At 48.8% G+C, this 22,730-nt stretch overlaps 1 protein-coding gene across 2 annotated transcripts in view; it reads left to right on the forward strand.

Annotated features, from left to right (window-relative positions):
* The window catches only part of ETS1 (ETS proto-oncogene 1, transcription factor), a 68,625-nt gene extending 46,190 nt beyond the window's left edge, over positions 1-22,435 (forward strand). Inside the window, exons 4-10 of one of the 2 annotated variants that reach the window (XM_071768896.1) lie at positions 2,842-2,961; positions 3,564-3,764; positions 7,023-7,100; positions 7,897-8,145; positions 11,625-11,885; positions 20,678-20,796; positions 21,488-22,435. In XM_071768896.1, the coding sequence (XP_071624997.1) occupies positions 2,842-2,961; positions 3,564-3,764; positions 7,023-7,100; positions 7,897-8,145; positions 11,625-11,885; positions 20,678-20,796; positions 21,488-21,703 (1,244 nt within the window). In that variant the 3' untranslated portion in view covers positions 21,704-22,435. The remainder of the gene's footprint in view (positions 1-2,841; positions 2,962-3,563; positions 3,765-7,022; positions 7,101-7,896; positions 8,146-11,624; positions 11,886-20,677; positions 20,797-21,487) is intronic. The other variant, XM_071768897.1, reaches the window with a different exon arrangement.
* The last annotated feature ends 295 nt before the right edge of the window (positions 22,436-22,730 follow it).

Here is a 22,730-nt window from a genome sequence, read left to right on the forward strand (position 1 = left end):
TCGGCTGGGGGGGCTGGAGGACATCACCAGGGCTTGAGTTTCCTCCCTGGGAATTCATTCCCAGCAAAGTGGCAGGAGACAGAGCAGGGGAAAGCCCATTGTGCTCCCTGCATTAGCACAGGCAATGATGCTGAAGTAAAATTCAGTGTCTCAGAACCATCAGAAGCAGAATGAAGATTAAAATAGAATTCCCTGGTCTCTCTCAGATCACAGGGCAAAGGCTTGTCCACAAACACCTGTGCAGAGCTTTACAAATGCATCCAGCTTTACACATCTGAGCTTCTCTATAGATGTGGGATGCTGCTGACTAAAACAAGGCTCCTCCAAGTGTTTGCAGGCTGGTTTGTCTTCTGAAGAAATTTTAGCTCTTAGCTACAGTCTAACAGGAAAAAAAAAGGAAGATGATGTTACAGTCTCAAACCTGCCTTCTGCAAGATATTTTGAAGGAAAAGCCTTGAAATGCACATTTTAGTTTAGTTTGGTGTTTAAATAGAAACCCTTCTCTGGCACTTTGCTTTTTAATTTTATTTTTTATTTCTGTTTTAAATTTGAAAATAGCCTGTTTGCCTCCCCGCTGACCTCTCCCTGGGAATCACTTTTAAGTCTTCCCTGTTTTGACATGTTGTTTGTGCAGAGCTCAGCATTCACCTTACCAAGCTGAAACCTTATCCCTTGCTACTGAAAAATTGATTTGCTTGGGATGTGCAAACCCGACCCCAGGAATCCTGCAGGGGAAAAAAAAAAGGGGGGGGGGGGAGCAGTCATTGCTACTCGCTTGCATTGGAGAGATAAAAATACAATTTTGCACCCACCTCACCTTGTCCTGCTGCTTTCTGTGGCTTAGCCTGAGGACGTCACCTCTGCCTAGGGTTTTGGGAGGGATCTGGGGTAAAAATTGGGGTTAAAATGTTTTCTGAGCTGAAGTTTTGAGTCATCTTCCCAGAGCAGGCGGGAGCAGTGAACTGCTGTTTAACCAGGCAGCCGAGGGGAGAGGATTCCTGGGTGGTCCCTGTAACCACAGAGCACAGAAAGCAAAGCATTAAAATGTAACATGAGGATGAAGGGAAAGGGGCACTGAACCACTTTCTCCCAGCCTTATCTCAAAGCAGCAGATGGAGAGCAGAGATAGTGAGGGTGGCTGCTGGTTCTGCCCTGCCCTCTCCAGCCAAATCCAGTAAATAATGAAGTGTAATTTGCCAAACAGCCTTTGAATCTATTGTTTGCTTTCCAAGGTCTTGATATCTCCACTGGGGAGGGGAATCCTTGATTTATGTGGTGGGGCTGGGGGGAGAAATTGGGTTCTGAGAGGCTCAATGTCAGGGGTTTTAGGAGTCTCACCTGAGCTAAGGGTCCTGCCTTGGTGAGTGACCCCAGAGAGAGCTGCAGACAAGAGGGGGTTGGATTTTTCTGGTCTTTTTCTTGGAGGACAAAAGGTTGAAGGTGCAAAGGTGCAGGTAGGAAGGGGTTCTGCCTGCTTTGGGGTGGTGGAACTGCTCTGGGTGCATCCATTTGGTGGTTTGATGGTCCCCGTTGCATCAGGGATGCCCTCAGCACTGCTCCAAAGAAGCATTTTGCAGCATAAATTAAATCAGAGCTTAAATTAACTTAAAACAGCTGAGGTGGCTGGGCCTCCCTCTTTGACTTTCAGTGTCTACCTCCAGACATTAATGACAACACCAAAAGAGCTCTCCCCTGGTCTTGTTTCCCTACCCAGAGCAGTTTTTATCCCAAAATTTTTTCCAATGTATTACAGTGTTCACCAGCCTCAGGTGGAAGTTTTACATGTGAGACCCATAAAAGCTCAAGTCACTTTAGCCAGTGGTTGCATGAGGCTTTCCTCCTCCATGAAAGATATTTTTCAGGAACACTTAAAATAAATTAAAAAGAGCCAAACCTTTATTCAGACTGAAAAGAGATTTTATTTATTTATTTTTTAAGCATTCGCTTTTGTTTACAAAACTCTTTGGCTACAAATATCCACCTCCTTCCAAATAAATTAGAAAAAGGCAAAAATTAAAATAAAAAGAATGAAAAGAAAAGATCTTTTCTTCTCCTCAGGAGTTTCCCCAAGGCCCAGCTCTTGGCTTGGCCCTGCAGTGTCCCATGGGGTGTCTGTGCATTGTTCAGTGACTCACCCCAAACCCTGTCGGGGCTGAGCATGATGTAACTCTGGGCTAATATGGGATTTTCCAGCTCTTTTGGGTTTTTTCCCTCCCTCTCCAAACAGGTTTTCTGCTGGTTCTTCATCCTGCCTCAGCCTACTGTCAATTTATTTTTATTCCAGGATTGCCCTTGATGGTTTAAAGTTCATTTTCCCCCCTTGTTTTCCTTTGGTTTTCCATACCTTTGGGTTGGTAACCCAGAGATGCTTTTTTCCCTGCTTCACCTTGGCACAGGGCTCTCTGCCTTCACTGGTGTCAGGAGCTGCTCAGGATCCAAGGATCCATCCAGATGCTTCCTGGGTTGATGTCTGGAAAGGTCCTTGATATCCCCCTTGAATTTCCAGTAGTGTGTTCATGGTTGGCTTGAAAGGAGCCCACGTGCAGTGTGTAACCTGGCTTCCCAGACATGGCTGGTTTATGTCCCCTAAGTATTATATTATAATTCTCTTATAATTCTATTATATGGTCATTATTGTAAGCGTGAGATTCTTTTTCTTGTATTTAAGAAGCCTGCTCATGGAGTTGCAGGGTTTAGGTGTAAGGCTAAAGGGTTTGGGTGTGAAAATTTCAGGAGAAAAAAAATTCAGTGTTTTTCTGACCGTTCAGTGGTCAGCACAACTCCTGTCATCTCTCCCAGTCCCATGTCCTTATTGCCACCATTCTCTCCTTCTTCTTCCAGATATGGAATGTGCAGACGTGCCTTTATTAACCCCCAGCAGCAAGGAAATGATGTCCCAGGCACTGAAAGCCACCTTCAGTGGCTTTGCCAAAGAGCAGCAGCGACTGGGGATCCCCAAAGGTAAGATGTGGCTTCCAGCAAGCAGAGATGGTGTCCTCCTCCCAGCGTGTCCTTCTCCACATCTCCATCTTCTGTTGCTTCTCTTCAGGTGGTATCCTCTTGTTTCTTGGCAGCTTCAGCTGGAAAAATCTGGACACACTAGGCAGAAGCTTTCGGGATCTCTTGCAAGCTCTGCCTGTCAGGTTGTGCCTCTTTGTCCTGTCACCTCTGCTGGGTGACTGCTCTTGAGGCAACTGCTCCTTTTGGAGACACCTCCAGGGTTTCCCTTTGCAAATTGTCCCCACTGTATGGAGAAGCAGTAGGGATGCTTCAGGAGAGGTTGATGGCAGGGAGAAACCAAGAAAAATGGAGAAATGGGTGGGAGAAAGGAAGAGAGAACTTCTGGGATTGCTAAAAGCCCCAAACAAATCCAAAGCTGCTTTGTGTGAAGCGGGGCTGATCCAGACTGGAGGTGCAGTGTTCCCCCTGCACGTCTTACCCTGTTGCCAATGGATGGAGCTCTGCAGGTGCTTATCTCCTGGGCCAGCTGTTCCACTGTTTGTATCCTGTTTTCCTGGGGAAATGGCTCCTGGCTGCTCATTAATGGATGTCCTCTTCACCAGATCCCCAGCAGTGGACGGAGACGCACGTGCGGGACTGGGTGATGTGGGCAGTGAACGAGTTCAGCCTGAAGGGAGTGGATTTCCAGAAGTTCTGCATGAACGGAGCTGCCCTCTGTGCCCTGGGCAAGGAGTGCTTCCTGGAGCTAGCGCCTGACTTTGTGGGAGATATCCTTTGGGAACATCTGGAGATCTTGCAGAAAGGTGAGTGCTGGAGTCTCTAGGGGGGGGATGATTCACACCCTCCTGGCCAGGCTCAGTTTGTGCCTTTCCAAAGAGCTTGGCTCACAGCCTGGCTCTGCAATGAGTTCCTCACCTTGGGCTTTAATCCCAATCAAAGCAGCGTTCAGAGCCCAACTTTCCAGTAGGATTTCAAACGGGCATGGCCCAGCTGGTGGTGGGCAATGCAGGTCCTGGCACTGCTTGAAAGAGGAAGGTTGTTTGTGCTGGCCCCTTGGCAGGAACCCACAGCAGGCAGGGACACTCTGCCTGCCTGGAATCAACGGTGGGATTTTCCAAAGCATTCTTCCTCAGCTCATTCAGCTCCTGTTGTGAATTTTACTACTTCCTCTGGTGAAACTGGGTACAACAATACCACCAAAATCCCACCCTAATTTCCCAGTTGTGATAGGAAGCTGCTTTGCTTTGTTTCATGTCCCAGAAGGGGTAAATGACATTTTGTTAAGAGTGATTGTGTCTCCCTCAGAAGAAGCCACCTCTGTCAGTTCCTCCAAACCAGCATTCAAGAGCACTAATATTCATTTATTTGGGGATGCACTCGTTGACTTTGGGTGTTGATTTTCATCCTGTCTGGATGCCCACGAAACACTCAGCCTGAGATTGTTTCTAAAGAGCAGGAGAAGAGCTTAACACCTTGAGCAGCAGCAAATCTGGGCTTTTTCTCTCTGCCCATTATTGTGCAGAGCTGTTTGCTTTCCTGGAATATCCCTGGTGCTGCCACACCAACCCTGTGTGCCTGGACCAGGGGCAGGAAGCGGAGGGGGAGTAAAGTTACACCTTCCAGGAAACCATTGATGAATGGATGTTAATTGCTGATTACTAATTTTACTGCTACCTGTGGTTTGCAAAAGGTAAACATGGCTCTTCCCAGGGGCTGTGTCTCACAGGCTGTTTTTCTGCTCTTGTGACTCTGCTTGGTTTTGTTCTCCTCATTTTGCATTATTTTTGAGAAGTGCTTGTATCAAGTGAGGAGCTAAACCAAACAAAGCAAATGATGTGGTCATCCTCATTTCTTCTTGCTAGATGCTATCACTTGAAACAGCTCTGCCTTCTCCCAACCCTCCTTCTTTTGTTTGGGCTGGGACCCACTGGAGAGGGGTGGGATGTCCTGCAGGGACTGACCCAGGTGGCAGAGCTGGGATTGCAGCTCCTTCCTGCAGAGCCCCCGAGGCACAGGAGGGAACTTGGGGCTGTATTTTCACAGTAAAGCAGGGACTGTGACACCTGAGTGTTCAGTTGCTGAGATGGTGATGCAGAAGGTCTGAGACAGAGGCATCTTGTGCATCTTTTCTTCTGAAAGGATGAAAAAGGATAAAGATGGATTTGTTTGTTTCATCCCTCTTGATGTAGTCCTGGGAACCAAGAAGTCTCCACTCTGTGTTTAGTTTTACTGATGACTTTGTCACTCCTTGCACAAGCTATCAGAGCCTCAGCTGCTGTGGTGGGCTCTTAACACATTTCCCAGAAGGGCAATATCTGTGAAGTATTTGGAGTGTAACTAAGCAGAGCTTCCAAGAAACAGCCCTCCTCACCCCAAAGACTGATCTCTGTTCCTTGTAAGCCATGGGACTCATCTTACTGGCAGTGAAGCTCCAAACTCCTGACAAGATCTGGGTTCTGCTGTGCTGGTGCTGTGAGGTGCAAAGCTGTCCCTGCCACATCTGGGGGGTGTCCTGGGGGTGTGAGCCCTCAAGAGATGAAGGTTTCCCTGTGGAGTCAGGGTCCAGCTTGCCAGTCCCCCATCTCTTTCATCTTCCCCATCACCACTCAGGGGTGTTGATGCTGGGAGTGGTGTTTAACCCCCAGATGTTTGGCTTTACCTAGAGAGGTGCAGCCACCAGCACTGGGTCAGGCTGGGACAGGCTGTGACCTTGCTGTCCCTCCTGCTGTCATCCCTCCCTTCTGAGCCCTTTCTGAGAGTGACTCATGTACCACAGACTGCTCAGGGTTTAAAAACAGCAGCAGATGGGCAACTTTTCCCTGCCTGGATTCGGGTATTTTCAGGCATATTTTTTTCCAAATTTCTTCCTAAAATAACCTCCTCAGTTACCAGCAACCGGCAGCTGCCCTCTGCTTGACTGTAAGCAGAGCTGAAGGTTGCTCTCCTTCCCTGTGGTCACCCACCCTGCCCCTTGGCACACACCATGGGGAGAGAAAAAGAGCATTTCTCATTAGGTCTCTGTTTGCACAAACCCTCCTTTTGTTAGAGAATATTTTCCACCCTGCAATCCCCAGGAGGGAAGGCCAAAATTAGGCTCCTTGCAAGCGAACGTGCGTTATCTTTGGTTCATTTCTCTTTAGCCTCAGCAGAAATAAACATAACCCCTGAGTTGTCTCTGTGTTTTTTATTTTGCTTACCCTCTGCAAAGAAAACAAAAATCTCCCATGCCGGTACCTCTGCCCACATGCTGTGCTGGAATGAGTAAGGTGTTCATGGAAAAAATGGTCAGGGTAGGAGCAATGTGGTTTTACCATGGGAAAGCAAATTCAGCACCAAGCCCAGGGGTACCAAAGTGCTTGGAAAAAGCAATGGAAAGCAGAAGATCTATGCTTTGATCTGATACATGCTCTTTCTCCACAAGTTATGCCTACAGGAGGGGTAAAATTTGATGTGTTGGCCCTGTGTACACTGGGGAGTCAGATCAGGAGTTGGGTGATGGACAACGTGGCAAAGCTTTTCTGAGATGGGATCCTTTTCATGGGATCCTCTGCCTGCAATGGCTGTAAGGTAGAAGGTGTTGTGCAGGCTGGGAATTAGCATGGATTTGGGGTTGTAGGAGCTGGGTCTACAAATAGGGACTTCTTCAGGAAAGCAGCTGTCCTTGTATAGGGGCTGCTTCAGGAGCTCATGCATGGAAGTGTAATAAGCAATCCTCAAGAGAAAGAAAGGCAACAAAGCTGAAAGCAAGCAAGGAAATGATGCAATTGGTATTTCAGAACTACCTGGAGCCCCTGATTGGGAAAGTTGTTGCTGCTCTGTTTGGTTTTGTTTGGTTGAAACTTGGGCATGCCTGCAGCAAGAATTCCCAAAGGAACCCAAGTGCATCAAGCACTTGTTTCAGTGGGATTTCACCTCCTCCCTCCTTTCTATCCCTGTGAACCTCCCAGCTGAACCCAGAGAGGTGCATTTTAGGAAGCTGAGACCTCTCCGTGTTACAGCAATTCTTGCAAAGTACAATATGCCTGTGGACATGTGACACTTCCTTCCTTTTCTCTTTGCAGAAGAGGTAAAACCATACCCAGCAAATGGAGCCAACACAACGTACCCAGAATCCCGCTACACTTCAGACTACTTCATTAGTAAGTCTCAATTAGCAGTGTCACTCTGCTGCTTTAAGGTTTGCCTGCATCACCTGAGAAGTGCACCAGTCAGTTGTTGCTCTGTCTCAGCAGTCCTACAAAGTGACCTCAACACCCCAGAACATTGGGAATTTAAAAAAAAAAAAGTGTTTAAAAAGTAAAGGAATGGGGGGAATAGGATTAATTCTGGGTTGCTATGTAGGAGCCTAGCAAGGAAAGGGGTGAGTCACCAGTCTGGACTCCTGCACTTCCCACTCCAATTGGCTTGGAGGTGTTCTTTAAGGGAAAAGCATTTGAGATCTGTGATGTATTTTGTGAACCAGCAAACATGAACCCAGCCCCACCTGAACTGGCATTCCAGGCTCTGGCTCCAGAGGAGAGGTGACTGTGGAAGTGACTTATCTATTGCAATCATCAGTTCAAACTTCCTTGCCCTGTATCTCCTTTGCTGAGAAGGTCTTCATGATTATTTGCCAGCTCTTCATGATTATTTGCCAGCTCTTCATGATTTGCCAGCTTTTCCCCCCTACCTGTTTGAGAGCAGTTTGCTGTAATGCACACTGGTAATGGGTGAGGGTGTCTTCTATTTTTCTGTAGCTGCAATTATAAACCACCATCTCTCTCTGTACCTTTTAGAAACCTTACTCAAAGTCAGTACCCAGTTGTGGCAGATATTTTATATCCAAAGCCAGTCCCCTCTTGCACTGCAGACTGGAGGTGGGGAGCCCAGTGCTCCAGTGTTATTTGAGCTGCTTGTGTTTGGGTTTGCTTTCTGACACTCCTGCTCTGCTGGCAGGTTATGGCATTGAACATGCACAGTGTGTGCCTCCCTCCGAGTTCTCTGAGCCCAGCTTCATCACAGAGTCCTACCAGACCCTCCATCCCATCAGCTCAGAAGAGCTCCTGTCCCTCAAGTACGAGAATGATTATCCCTCAGTCATCCTGCGGGACCCAGGCCAGACAGACTCCCTGCAGACAGACTACTTCACCATCAAGCAAGAAGTGGTAACACCAGACAACATGTGCATGGGACGTGCCAGTCGAGGTAAAGACTGAGAATCTCCCAGGATTTGCTTTGGTTTTTGCTCTGTTCCTGCACCAACGTAGGAAATGATGCTTTGGGGGGACCGAGGCCATCAGGGTCCCGTGCAGTGCCACTAACAAAGCCATATAGACCTCATGAGGTTGAACTTCCCTGATGGCTTTGGGCCCTCTCTACCTTTCTCTCCAGAGAAAGCATGAAGAAGGGCTCTGCACTGCTGCCTGTTTTTACATTGTCTGCAAAAATGCAGAGCTCTGGACTTTGATGGAAAACTTGAGTGAAGTTGAAATAGGCTTTTGGTTTATTAGGGAGGACAGGCTGCTGTGTGGTTACATAAATCTCATTTTCCTAGGAGAGGAGGCTAAAACCCCTCAAATCCTTCCCAAGTTCTCATCAGGAACTACTGTCCAAGGCTGTGAAGGGTTTTATACTTGATCCAAAGCCTTTATCCATTCCTTCAGTTGATTTTGATGGCTGTTTGCTTGAACTGATCATCTGCTCTGGTGAACCCAAGCCCTGGGCTTTGTTAGGAGATGCAGATGTCACGGGCTGAGTCAATGACAGAGCTGAAGGACCCCCTGAATCCATGTGCTAGAGCCCTGCATCTCCAAAGAGTTACAGGTACATGATCCCTGTTGGAGATGATGGGCTTTAAACACCTAAACACTTCTGAGGATCTGAGCCCAAATGCCTTTTCAATTAATATTATTGAATTCTGAACACATGGGGCCCAGATGCTTGACTACATCACTTAATGCAGGGCTGAGGATCTGGCTCATGGGATATATTCAAAGCAAAAAGTTTAATCCATAGAGCTCAAAGTCACTTCCAAAGGGGTATCATTATCTCCTGATTCCAGGTAGGGAACCTGAGGCGTGGAGAAGAGATCTGACCTGCCTGCAGTCGTGCCCTGAATAGAATCCTGGTGTCCTTATGCCTAAAATTCATTATAGCAATGTGTGGCTGTGCTCTGGGTTTGATGCTGAACATTTAAACCCGTTCAGCCAGGCAGCAAAGCTGAAGATGTTCTGACTCCCTGGGAAAGCTGGAGCCCCTTTGCAGGTCTGCAACCACACAGCTCATTTTAAGTATCTCACCCTTCTTCCCAGCTGAGACAGCTAATGACAGGAAAGTTATTATTCATATTATCAGCTCTACTTCTGGCTGAGTGTGACTTGGATGAGCCAGCAGAGCAGTGGTGTTAGAGTTTTAGGCAAGCTCCTCCTTCTGGGGTTCTTTTGCTGGCTTGTCTTTCACACGTTTCTTTCCCTTTTCTTGACCTCTTCTGTAGTGCAGGTGATTTCATAATAATCCTCATTGAAGTGCAATGATTCAGGCAGGCTTTTGCAATTGTATCTTGAGCCTGTTCTCACTGGCAAACCTAAAAAGGCTGCAGGGGAAGGAAGAAAGAGCCTTTAACACAGCTTGGGGGCCCGAGGGCCCCTGGTGTTAGCAAACACTTTAACACATTGATTGCAATTGAAGAAATGCAACAAACTACAGCTGTGCTTACACTAATGCTACATTTCAACCCTATTAGAAAGGCTTTTGGGGAGCATAAATCCTCCCAGAGTGGTATAAAGAAGGCTTAATATAAAGCAGAGGCTGGTTAATTTATATTTATGTACAGCTTTCCCTTCCACTGGAGGAAGAGGTTGGTTTGTCCCAAAGTCAAGCACTCCAGCAGTGGGAAATTCCAGATGAAAGCTTTCCAGACAGCATCTTTTTGCCTTCCTTTTTGTGGGCTTTAGAAGTTAATTTTGCGGTTCCACAGGACTGGTTTCCCTTTGCTTCCCTTTATCAGTGAGGACATCTGCTTGGAAAGTGGAGCTGCCAAACTCTTACCAAGTTTCTCCCAGATAGGTGCAAAGCCTTAGTTTTCCAAAGGCTCCCATGTAGGTTAACTTTAGTTGAGTTTGCAACACAATTACCCAAGTCACATCTCTGACTGTTACTCTGGCACATTTTTAATTCCTTTTCTAAAGGAGCTGGTGTGGCAGAGCTTCTCAGGGAAGTGGTTATGCCAATTCATGAGCACGCACGAAGCGGGGTTATTTTCCCCTTGCAGGCATCAAGAGGTGTATTTGGTGACATTCTCAACAAAAAACCCAAAACCTAGAAGAAAAAAAAAAAAAAAAAAGAAACTGAGCTTGAAGCACAGACATCACCAGCAGAATCAAGCCAATGGGTCCAAACTTCAGATGATTCAAATCAGCAAATCAGTAGCTGAGTCTTTTTTGCAGCAAGTGCTCTTCGAACTACAACACAACAAATATTTGGGGGAGCGTGCCAGCGTCTTTCCACGTTCCTGCTCCTCTGTGATTTACGAGCTGGGCCCAAGCTCCGGGTAGCTCTGCCAATGGAAATTTCTCCAGGAGTTCTTGCACAATCCCAGCAGCTGTTTTTAGCCCGCTTTGGGAAATTAGTGAACTTGAATGATCCTGTTACGCTCTTCATTTGTCAGTAAAGATGTTGAGCAATCGGCAGCGTACGGGAGATCAGAGAGAGCAATTTCAGTTTGTTCTTTGGATCCTTTTTTAGCTCTCTGGTTTAAGTACAGAGAGTGGACTCACGCTGTCTCTAGTGGGTGTAAATCAGCATAGCAGAGCTGAAGGATCTGGTCTCTCGTGTTCTGGTCTTTACTAGAAATACCCCAGAGAGCAGCCTTGATACAATCCAGCTGTGCTCACCTTACCAGAACTGGAAAAATAGCTGTTGGAGCTCTCAGCCTTTTGCTTTCCTCCTCCATCAAATCTGCTGCTTGGGGATTTCAGGGTGGAAGCTGATTGTAACATATGGCAATAAAAGGAGGCTGTATAGTGTTGGAGGAAACATCAAAAGTAAAGAAGCTGGGAGTCCAGTGCCCTTGAAGACTCCTGAGCAGCGTTTAGATGGGGCTGGCAGATGCAGTCTGGGACTTCTTGGGGACCCATATCTTTCAGCAGCCAGAGCATGAGGACCTGGCACCTGGACTGTGCCTCAAACATCTGTTTAAAGTGGATTATTTCTTTGCTGTTGCCTTTTGAACCAGGGAACAAATTCCCCTTAGCCTTGGGCATCAGTCTTGGGTAGAGTCAGGATTTCTATGTTTTTCCCCTAACTCCAGGGCTCAGAATTCCAAATAGCATCTCAGTTTCAGGATGCACTTTTGAGTTTGTCTGGAGACAAGGCGTGGTGGGACAACATAGAATCACAGAATCCTAGAATGGGCTGGGTTGGAAGGGACCTCAGAGCTCATCAAGTCCAACCCTTGATCCACTCCCCCCGTGGTTCCCAGCCCATGGCACTGAGTGCCACATCCAGGCTCTTTTGAAATAGCTCCAGGGATGGAGAATCCACCCCTTCCCTGGGCAGCCCATTCATTCATCATCATCTGCCTGGTTGCCTTCTAGAGCAGGCAAAGCATCCTTCTCCCTGCCAAGGCAAGTGAGAGCATCCCTGTGGTGGCCAGGCACATCTCACATGCCTTTTCTTCTCACCAGGTAAACTGGGTGGCCAGGACTCCTTCGAGAGCATAGAGAGCTACGACAGCTGTGACAGACTGACACAGTCCTGGAGCAGTCAGTCCTCCTTCCAGAGCCTGCAGCGTGTCCCCTCCTATGACAGCTTTGACTCTGAGGATTACCCCACTGCCCTGCCCAACCACAAGCCCAAGGGCACCTTCAAGGACTATGTTCGAGATCGGGCTGACATGAACAAGGACAAGCCTGTCATTCCTGCTGCTGCCCTGGCTGGCTACACAGGTAGGGTCACAAACAACCCTCAGGAAACCACCTCTCTGCTGGGCATCTTCAGGAGAGCCTCCAGGGGTTGGCCACCATCTGTTGCTGGTTTAGCAGTCTGTGAGTTTTGAGGGGTTTTGAGGTGGTTCTGGGGTCAGCCCCATGGGTGTGGGCAACACCCAAGAGCATGGAGCCCTCCAAAGCTTCACGTCCTTCAAGGGTGGGCACTCCAGACCTCTCAGAGCATGTGGGGTCTGGGTGGTGAAGCTTTGTGTTTTCATGTGCCCCTGGGTGCCTCCTGCTTAGGTCTGGGTGGAACTGGTGGCTGCTTGGTACCACTGAGGACACAAGGTAGTAGAGAGCCCTGGTCTCCCCCTCCAACACTTCTATGAAACGTGCTGGCCACTTGGTGTGATTTCCCACAAATCCAGATCCAAACATTGCTCATCCTCTACACTGGGAGAGATGAGAAGGTGACAGGCCCCAGAAACTGCAGCTTTTTATATGACAACACTCCAGCAATCTGGCATCTCCACGGAGAGAAACCTGGTGGGGTGGAACTTCCAGCTAAAATGAAGATAATCCTTTCCAGTCCTGTGCCCTGGCTTTTCCCTGTACTATAAGTAAAATCCACAGGGTAGCCTCCTGCCAGTTCCTCTTTCCCTCGTACATGCTGAGCTCTCCTGCCCCAGCTGGGAGCAGCTGTGGCCTGGAGGAGCCAAGCAGTGAAAATAGTTTGTGGAGATAAAGATCATCAAAAGCTTCAGAGCAGATCCTGAGGTGCGACTGTCCCTGAAATCTCCTCCCACACACGGCTCAGCTTTGGGCTGATAGAGAGGTTTTTTGTAAGGGGGAGTGGGGGGGGGGAAAGAAATGCAGAGGGGAGGAGAGGTGGGGAGATAATTTTAGGAGCTATGTGTAAAAAAGGAAGTGGTTTGTTGCTGTAGCTTTAGTTAGAAAGCAAGCTCAGCCCTGGCTGCTGAATGAGCTTGTTTCGGAGGAGTCTGTGCAAAATAAAAGTGTGCTCTGCTATTCCTGAGGGGCTTTTGGGACAGGCAGGAGCAGCAGGAGGAGCTGTGCCCCCAGACACTGCCCTCCACTGTGCCACAGAAGTTGTTGTTCCTAAGAAAAGAGACAAGGGAGCACAACTTGCAGTTTGAATTCCTGCCTCCTGATAACACCTTTCACTGCCAGTGGAAGTGTTTTGGTACCCAGTGCCTGGGCAGGGGCTTTGGTTGCTTTTTAAAAAGTTGGGGAAACTGAGGCACGGAGGCTTTGGCAAAACTAGGAGCTTTCCTTTCCCAGCTGGATGTTTCCCTCCCTGTTTGCTGATGGAAAAGAGCTGCCCCCATAGAGAGGAGATGTTCCCAGCTCCCTCCATGAGCATGGAGCCCAAGTCAGAGGCTGGACCTTGTGTTTTGGCAAGGAATATTTGCACCCCAAAGAGTGTCCCTGGACTCATGCCTTCAGGAAGGGGAGACTTGGGTCATTGCAGTGACAGAGCACACTTCCAAACACTGTGCTGTGCAACATTTTCCCTTCTTTCATTTCAAACCCCGAGCCAGGAGGATAATCCCTTGGCCCAAGCCTTTCGGTGTGATCAATAAGTGGGAGTGCCCTATTTTTTTTTTTTTCCTTGCATTGCTTCCCTTGAGAATCTTTAAATGGGGAAAGGAAAATCCGAGTGTTTCCAGAGTCAGCAGTCACTTGGAAATCCTTGGGCTGGAGCTCTGCTTGCTTGCTCTGGAAGCTGCTAAGTAATAATTCAATACTCAGACTGCCCCAGCCTTGGAGAAAGATCTTTGGACAGATGAACTTTGCAGGCTTTGAACTCTCCAGAGATGTCCCCTGTCCCTTTTAAAGCCTCCTGACCTGTCAGCACCTGACACTGTCTGTGCAAAGGGAGCCCAGCGTGGGTGCAAAGCAAAGCCAGGTTGCTGGGAAAGCAGGTCACAGCCAGAGCAAGTGGGAACATGTTGTGTCAGGAGCTGGAGGAGAACTGGGCCCTCGAAAAATGGCTTTGTATTTGTGTATTTCTGGGGAAAAAAAAAAAAAAAAGAAAAATCAGTCAGAGAAGTGCTGGACCTCTGTCTTGGGGCAGCCGAACAAGAAGCCTCAGGCAGAACTTCTTGGTCCTTCTCTTTCTGCTTTGCTTTACATTACTTGGACTTTACTCGGAGGAGGAAGTGCTGTCTAGCAGCTAGAACAGAGGAACTTGAGTCTGGGCTCTGTTTGCAGCTCTGCTGGGGAGGTGGAGCCTCCAAAGGAGCAGAGCAGAGGATTCCCAAACCAGGGTCCCAAACCCCTCCTTTCCCCATCTCACTCAGATGATGCTCTGAGCACATGTTCCCCCCAGTCCCAGCAGAGCACCCAATGCACTTCCCGTGCTGTGCACCAAGTTGGGCTGGAAGGCTGAAAGCCACGTCCATCATCTCCAGGGCTCTCTGGGTTGACTTGAAGAACAATATTATTCAGGTTTTGTTACCAAGGGCCTGTTTTGCTGGTGGCCCAGGGCTTTATCACAGCAGCAGCAGCAGATCTCTGATGGTATCTGCCCTTGCTCTGGTGGGAAGGTGCATTTTGACGGAAGCTCCGGGTGTGTTTGATGTGCTCCTCACTCAGCTCTCAAGCAGCTTTTCAAAGCTCTGTTATCTGCCCCCACATCTTGACCTAATTTAACAAGTTGCCATGGTTGCTCAGATAGAGGTTGATGCAATTTTCTTATCTTGAAGGAGAAATGTAACTGCTTGGGAGTTGGTGAACTTCAGTTTCCATAGCTGCAGGGAGGGCCAGCTCTGGACACCTCTGGGTTTGGGGCCATCTCTCTCAAAAGCTTGGCCAAGCTTGACTCTAACATTAAGCCAGATGCTTTCTATATTTTTTTTTACATGACCTAGGAGAGAGAGACAGAGTGCATCTATTAAATTTAGCCAAGCAGTGTGTCAGGGTGCAGGCAGATGTGCTAAACCTCACGCTGGTTTTGCTGAGCTCAGTTTAAGCTCCAGAGCTGATGCAGCAGAAGCATTTGGGGTGGCACCCAGGCACAGATCCCTCCAGGCCTGAGGCTGGATGGGCTAAATGGAGCTCAGCTTTGCCTCTGTGCCCCTGCAGCCACTGCTGGATCCTGCAAGCCATTGGCTACCATGGCCACCAGTGTCCTTTGTGAGACCAGACATGGTGTGGTTAAAGACAGAGGATGAAGCTTGGAGGGTGTGGGTCTGACCACACTGGGCCTTTCTGCCCTACATTTATTTTTCCACTGCTCTGACCTACTTGTGCTGCTGCCCACCAGGCTCTGAACTCTGAACTCCCTCTGAACCACTCAGGCTCTCAAGGCTGAATTGTTTTTTGGCTTTTCTTGAATGTCCAAAAGCACCTGCATGGGTTTATAGCCCAGACATGGAGTTTGTTGGCTTTGTAAGACCAGGCAGGGGCTTTCCCTCTCGTGGTGCTGTCTGCCTGGCCACACCACCAGCACTGCCAGGTGCTGAGCTGCTGCTCTGCACAACTGAACAGACAGAGCAGAACAAGTCCCCTCCTGGTTGAGAGGCAAAAGGAGCAAAGAGAGACAAGAAAGGTGAAGTGATTGCACACCAAAACTTCAATCCTCATCTGCCAGGCTGGTTCTGTGCTTGTGATGCTGTCCTTTCTCAGGGACCCAGTTAGGATGCTACTGATAACTTTTGTAGACAATCTTGGCACCTAAAAGGTTAATGCCCCCTCCCCAGCTAATGTCACACATGCCCTGAGTGTCTCTAGATGCTATCCTCATTCTCATGCTCCCCTTAAAGACACCAGAAAGTGGTGCAGAGAACAGCTGACCTCTGGCAGATGCTATCTCCTCCCAGGACCTCTTCTATCTACATAAGGACTTTGCCCAGCCCTGACCCTCCCTTATCAACATTCACAGTTCCCTGGTGATTGGGCCCAGAATTTGCCTGCTGAACCCCTCTGCCCTGTCCAAATTGTCTGTGGTGCAGAGCCCAAAGCCCTTCAACCAACCACTGTTTCTGGGTGATGTTTATCTGTGACACAGAAGTGAAAGCAAGCAGCAGCTGCTGTTTTGCAAGAAAGTCAAGGTGGTGCCACAGAAAGTGGGTCTCTTACACCAGAGCTTGTGTGCTGCTTCCCTCACTTCTTCTTGTTGCCTATTCTGCTGGCCTGCAGCTTCCACCACCAAGTTTGCTAGATGGGCTGTGGTCATCAGCATCCAAAAAATCCTTCCTGGTCCTTCTTTCCACCACCATCCAGTGATCTGCCTCTCCTTGACATCCAGAGTCTCTGCAGGAGCTTTCTTCAAGACATCCACATCCTTCCTACCTTCTTGCCTGCCCTTTGGGAGAAGTGGCCCTGGGTGGGCACCCACAGCCACATGTGCCTTGGGTGGGGGAGCTGGGAGACACAGGCAGCAACCAGCAGCAGCACCCCCAGCCCCTCTGCCTTGCTCTTCCCTTCTTTGTCTGGCTTTGTCTCTTCACCTCCCCTCCCAGAGTGACCTCAGCTGCCACCACCCCACATCTCCTGCTGCTTTTCTGCAGAGCCTGCCTGGGCTCTTTTAGTTTTTTACAAGGTGGGGAGCTGGAGGCTGGGGCTCAGGGTTGGTTCAGTGGCTCCTTCTCCACTTGCCAGACCTGTGGAAATGAGAGGGAAAGCAGCCCCATGGCACTGCCCAAGGGTGGCAGCAGCTCAGCTGCCCCAGAGCTCCTCAGTCATGGCCAAGCAGCAACTATGGCTCAGTCCCTCCTTCCAAAGAGTGAGCTGGAGAGTGTCACAGCAGCTCTTGACCTGCAGGACCACCTTCAGGGGGAGATGTGAAGCTCACCAAACCCCTTGTGCTTTGCCAGATGACTCAGGAGTGGGACCAGTCCTCCCAGCATGTTCTTCCTTGAAATAAGAGGTGGATCAGGGAAGCCAGCCTGGCCTGGAGTGGTCCATCTGCTGCTCTCCTCCCTGTGAGCACGGCCAAAAGCATGTGGCTCCCTAAGGAAGGTGCTTCCTGGGTCCTTCCCTGCTTTCCTCACACCTGCTCTTTGGAGATCCTTCCATCTGAGCTCCACTGCTGCCCTCCCACACATGCAAAGCCACCACTTGGCACTGATGTCAGTACCTGGGCAAGAGCTGGGGAGGAGGTGGTGGAGCTTGCTCTAACGAGATGGGGATGAGCTCTGCCACCCCCCAAAGGGGTGAGGAAAAACTGGGGACCTTTGGTGCCTCAGTGCCATCAAAGGGGGCTCAGGGAGGGCAGGCACGTGAGCAGGGCTGGGGCTGTTTTGGAGATGTTGCTATGCCCAATTGTTTTGTTGGGTTGAAACCACAAACCACAGAGGAGAAGCAGAGGTGTGCTTGCTGCTTTTTCTCTCTTTTTTTTTTTTTTTCCCCATGTAGTTTTGGTTTTTTTCTTCTTTTCTTCTTGTTTGAAAGAATGAGAACAAAACAGAGGCCGTTGATAGGGGTGGGGGTGTGAAACTGTCTCCAGAGAGAGTGGGGATGACGTGGGTTAGGGCTGTGCCTTCCTGGGCATGGCTCAGCTGCCCCAGCTGGGTGGTGCCACCATCACCACGCCAGCAAAAGTGGCCAACCTTCATACTTTGGTTTCAAACCCTTCTAGAACCCCCAGGAAGGTTCTAGGAGATCTAGATAACCAAGGGAGTATGGCATGGGGATGGCACCAATGGTGCTTGGAGGGGCACCCATGGGTGCTGAGGGAGGACCGGTGCTGAGGATGAACCACTCAGCCCACAGTTCCCACTGTAGCAGCCAGACACTGTCTGGTTTAAGAAGCATATTTTCTCCCTGACGTGGGAAAATTCCTGCAGTGTGACACTCCCCACTGAAGGACCCCCCCCATTCAGTGCCACCAAACCCAGACAGGGACCCCTTTGTGGTTCCTGTCACCCTCTGGCGGGTGCTATACTTAGCAGCCTCTGTGGGTGCTGGAGGTCATGGCAGGGTGGGAGGACATCCTACAAACCTCTTGAGTCCTTGCCTTGTCTTTTGGGGAGCAGGCGTTGACCCCGTTCCCCAGCCAGGGCTGGGTTTGCTCTGGGAAGCCCCCGGGTGGGTGTGTGGGGCAGTGGTTGTACAGGGTGGTTTGTGTCCCTCCACCCCATGCTTGGGGCTGCATCCGAAAAAAAAAAAAAAAAAAAAAAAAAAAATCCAACAACCCAGAGCTACAAGAACAGTCCAGTGATGGTTGTTTTTTGGAGATAACCAAGGCAACAGGTGGTGTGGTGAGTTGGAGCTGGCTTTAGGGCAGTCTGTGTGGGTCTGCATGCCTGTGCCATGAAGTGGTGTGGAGCAGGCACTGCAGGGGGGATTTCCAGCAGCCCCGGGATGAGCAGAAGAGTTGAAGCAGAAGGGATGGAAAATGGGCTCTGCTCCCAGCTCCTGCCAGGGCAGAGGTTTGGGGTGCAGAAACAAGCCTGGCACCTTGGTGCTTGCCTTGAGAGCTTTGAGGAGGTGATGTGGAAGGGTGGCATCTCTGCAGGAGCCTAGAGTCACCTTGAAATCCTTTCAGCCAATGGAAAAAACCAACCCCCAGCTCCTTGCTTGGAGAAGAAGCAGGGAAAAGAAGTGAATTTATGGAGATAGCCCTCTTAGCACCGATTAATGATGCCTGGACCTTCAGCACCCCTTCCCTCATCATTTCACCTTCTTACTCCCCAATCTGTGCAGGCACACAGGCTGGGGCATGTGCTGGGCTTTGGTTCCTGTCACCTCGTGCATCTCCTGCCTCGCTGACATCTCTGTGGGGCCTCTGCTGCCTTCCCCTCTGGCAGGGTGTGTGTTTATAGGAGCTCAGACATGCCTGCAGTAAACACATTCTTGTCATAATTGCTGGTCCAGCACAGAGGGATTTGGGGTTTTACGTGCATCCTGCGGCCGGCTGGGAATAGACTTTGGGAATCCCTGTGCTGAGGATGACACCACTTCCTTCAGCATCCCAAAATACCCTGCACAGGGGCAGGAACCCTACCTGGGTGAGAAATTGCTGGGTTTCCTGACACCTCTTCATGCCCTGCTGGCACGAAGGACTTCAAAAGTCTCCTGCAGAGCCAGGGTGGCCCTGGGGGGATTTAGAGGGCCCAGGGGTATTTAGAGGGCCCTGGGGTATTCAGAGGGCCCTGGGGTGTTTTGAGGGCAGTAATTTACTTAAGAATCTGGAGCCTGGGTGATGGGTTTCCATCTGTCATGTTTTGGGGAGGGAATTGAAAAAACCTCTCCTTGTTATTTAGTTGGGCAGGAGAGAAACCAATGGGAGGTGATGAACCTGGGCTTGGACCCTAGGACCATTTTTTCTGCTCACCTGATTTGGGATACTCTCCATATGTAGGGAGGGAGTTGTTGTAAAGTTAGATGGGCCAAGAGAAGCTGTCCCTGTGTGAATTCACCTGCAGTTCCCTGTGGAGAACCTCAGGCAGCTGAAATAACTTTTTTGCCCAATGTTTTCTCTGTATTTAAAGCTCACTGCTATAAATAGAACTCAGCCTTGAGATGTGGTGGCATTTCAGGACAGGGGGTTTGGCCCTTCCCTTTCAGATGAGAAGCAAAAGCATCATCTGAATTTCCTCTCGTTTTGGCATGGATAACCCAACTCCATCCCTACCAGGGAGCTCAGCTGGGGAGTCAGTGAGCCAACTCTCTCATTTCCTCCTCCCCAGCAACTTCTCTGCTTTTGAGTCATTTTCAGCCTTGTGGAAAAGGGGGAGCAGCCCTCTCTTTCCTCCTCGGGTGATCCTGCAGTCAGAGCTCAGACAGCCTTCGTTGGCATTCCTGGAAACAGCCTGTTCTCCAGCCCTTTTCCTTGGTTAGTTTTGTTTTTTTTTTCCCTCTGCTTGAAGCTGATGCTTCAAGGGTTCACCCCAGCCCGCTGTCTTAATCCAGCCCGTGCAATTCTTTTTGTGAGAAATCATTTCCTTTAACCTCTGGCTCGTGTTTATTGTTATTATTGTCATTCTTATTATTAGTGCTGCATTCTCAGCTGCTTTTAAAACATGGCAAAATCTCTCCCAAAACACGTTGCCCGGAGCTAAGTGCAATATTTTGGGTGTGGCCACATTTGGAAGTTGCTCATCAAAGACATTTTGGCTTGAGGGCATCTCCTCTGCCTTTGGTAGGCGCAAAGAAGAGAGTAATATTTCAAAATCACTCCACGTACACCATTAATCCTGCCCAAACTGGGCTGGGGAGCCACAGGCTTTCCCTGGGATGTTTTGGTTACTGCAGGGTGGCTTTCTTGGGCTCAGGACAAATTGTTGTTGGCCAAAATTAGCACCTGGGGAGATCCACCAGTCCTGGGGAGATCCACAACCTTCCCCGTGCTCCGCAATCCGGCGTAGCCCAGTCCTGCAGCAACACGCCCTGGAAAGAGGCCAAATAATTTTCATACCTGTGTTCCCCCCCTTCTCCTTATCTCAGCAAACAGAGCTGCAGCAAAGAGTCAAGGTCAGGAAGCTGGAGTCTGCCCGAGTTCAGGCCATGGCCAGGAGCTTTTTTGGCGTGGAGGAAACGGTGGGGCTTTTTGTGCCAAGACAATGACTCCTCGCAGTTTGGGTGCCAGAAAAATAATCCTATTTATGTAACTCGAAGGGAAGCATTCCAGTGCATGAATATTCAGCTCTGATTGCAAATAGGAAGCTCTTTTACGTGAAGGATTTAACTCTCAAGCTGTCATCAAGCCCAGATCTTGCCCTGTGCCTGCTGGTGTTTTGATAGGAGGTTTTGTTTTTATTTTTCAGCCAGCAAATGAATTTCCACAGAAGGGGCTGTGCTTTTCCTGGCATTAATGTCTCATGTTCCCTTTGTCTTTCTAGGCAGTGGACCCATCCAACTGTGGCAATTCCTGCTGGAACTGCTCACTGACAAGTCCTGTCAGTCCTTCATCAGCTGGACGGGCGATGGCTGGGAATTCAAACTTTCCGACCCAGATGAGGTAGAGTGCTCTGGAATTAAGTGCTTGGCCCAAATTCCTCTGAAATCTTGGTGTGCATGACCTTCCCCTCCTTCCTTATGAGCTGTGATTTGGGCAGTCACTTTTTTCTGGTCTTGAGTTAGAGGCAAGTTGAAAACTTAAGAAAAACTGGTGGGAAGTAGCTGAAACAGCCTGGAGAGGGACAGAGTGCCAAAGCTTTTCAGATAGAATGTGTAGAGGTGAGAGTAGACTTCTCGCTCATCTGGGGGAATAGATGGGAATTTCATTCCATTCCCTGACTGATGGATCCTCACAGAGTCCTCTGCAATGTCCTGCCATCATGCAGAGGTTGTTTTTCCCAAACTTTAGTGCCTGTGACCCACTTGTTGCAAGATGAGGCAAGTCATAAAATCACAGAATCATTTGGCTTGGGTCTTTAAGATCCTTGAGTCCAACCATTACCCCACCTCTACCCATTCTGGTGCTTAACCACATCCCTCATCCCCACACCTCCATGTCTTTAAACACCTCCAGGGATGGTGACTCCACCTTCCAGTGAAGAACCTTCTTCTAAAACCCAATCCTTTCCTTTATCCGGCACCACCTCTTCCCCACCAAATCCAGACTCCTTTTCCCATCCATCCATCCATCCATCCATCCATCCATCCATCCATCCTCCCATCCACCTTAACTCTCCTCCTCCTTCTCCCAGGTGGCCAGGAGATGGGGCAAGAGGAAAAACAAACCCAAGATGAACTACGAGAAGCTGAGCCGGGGTCTGCGTTACTACTACGACAAGAACATCATCCACAAGACCGCCGGGAAGCGCTACGTCTACCGCTTCGTCTGCGACCTCCAGAGCCTCCTGGGCTACACCCCCGAGGAGCTCCACGCCATGCTGGATGTCAAGCCTGATGCTGATGAGTGAAGTGGCTCAACCAGGGTGGAGGATCAGCCCGTGGCAGTCCAGGGGACTTTTTTTTCTCTTGTTTTCTTGTCACTGTTAACTTTTGGCGGGGTTTTTTTAAAATTTTTCGCGGCTCGGATTTGATGCTTTGAGGATGGTGGGAGAGAGAAGGTGGTGGAAGAGGCAAACTTTTGGCCGAAACCTAAAATGTTTGGTTTTGGGGAAAAGATTTGCTTATATATATATATATTATTTTTGTTTTCTTGAAAGCTCCAAGACAGGCTTTTTGGGGGTGAAATTCTGAGTTTTAAGAAAGCCAGAACAATGTAGCTCACTTAAAAAAGAAACAAACCCTTCCCCATCCCTTGCTTAGACAAAAATATTATCAAGTAAATCTCTTTGGGTTTTGTGTTACTCACACCCAAGCTGACAGGTCAGGAAGTGACAGTATTCCCCAGGATTTAAAACTTTTTTGGGGGGGGGCAGGGAGGGAAAACCAAAGTGGGTGAATAGTCCTGCTTTGGGGAGGGGCAATATAGGAAAAAACCAAGAACTCTTTGTTGTTCTTGTTTCTGTCAGTTGTCTTTTTTTCTACGCAAGGCAGAATTTTTGCTAGGAGGGATCAAGACTTTTTTTTTTTTTTTTTTTTTTTAAAAAAAGAAAATCGTTAAAGTTTTATTTTATTAAATTTTGTGCCAGTATTTTTTATTTTTTAAAATAGTCTTAAGCTCTAAGATGGTCTCAGTATTGCAATATTGTGTGTGTTTGTTTCTGTTATGCCAGCAGAGATTTTTTATCACAGTAAGGAAAAAAAAATTCAACAAAAAACCAAAAACAAAAGCAAAACCAAAACCAAGGAGTTTATGTAGACCCCACTGGAGAAGTTTAAAGCTACGGCTCGGCATCTCCAAATCATATCTGAAGGAAAATTTAACTCCAAACTGGCTCCTGGGTGTGGGTAGCTCATGATTCCAGTCCCACATGCTTTGCTTTTCTGGTTGCTGATAAAGCTGGTTGAAATTTCTGCTTTTTTATTTTTTTTTTTAAT

Source organism: Heliangelus exortis, chromosome 26, assembly GCF_036169615.1.
Source record: "Heliangelus exortis chromosome 26, bHelExo1.hap1, whole genome shotgun sequence".
In the NCBI taxonomy this organism is placed as follows: domain Eukaryota; kingdom Metazoa; phylum Chordata; class Aves; order Apodiformes; family Trochilidae; genus Heliangelus; species Heliangelus exortis.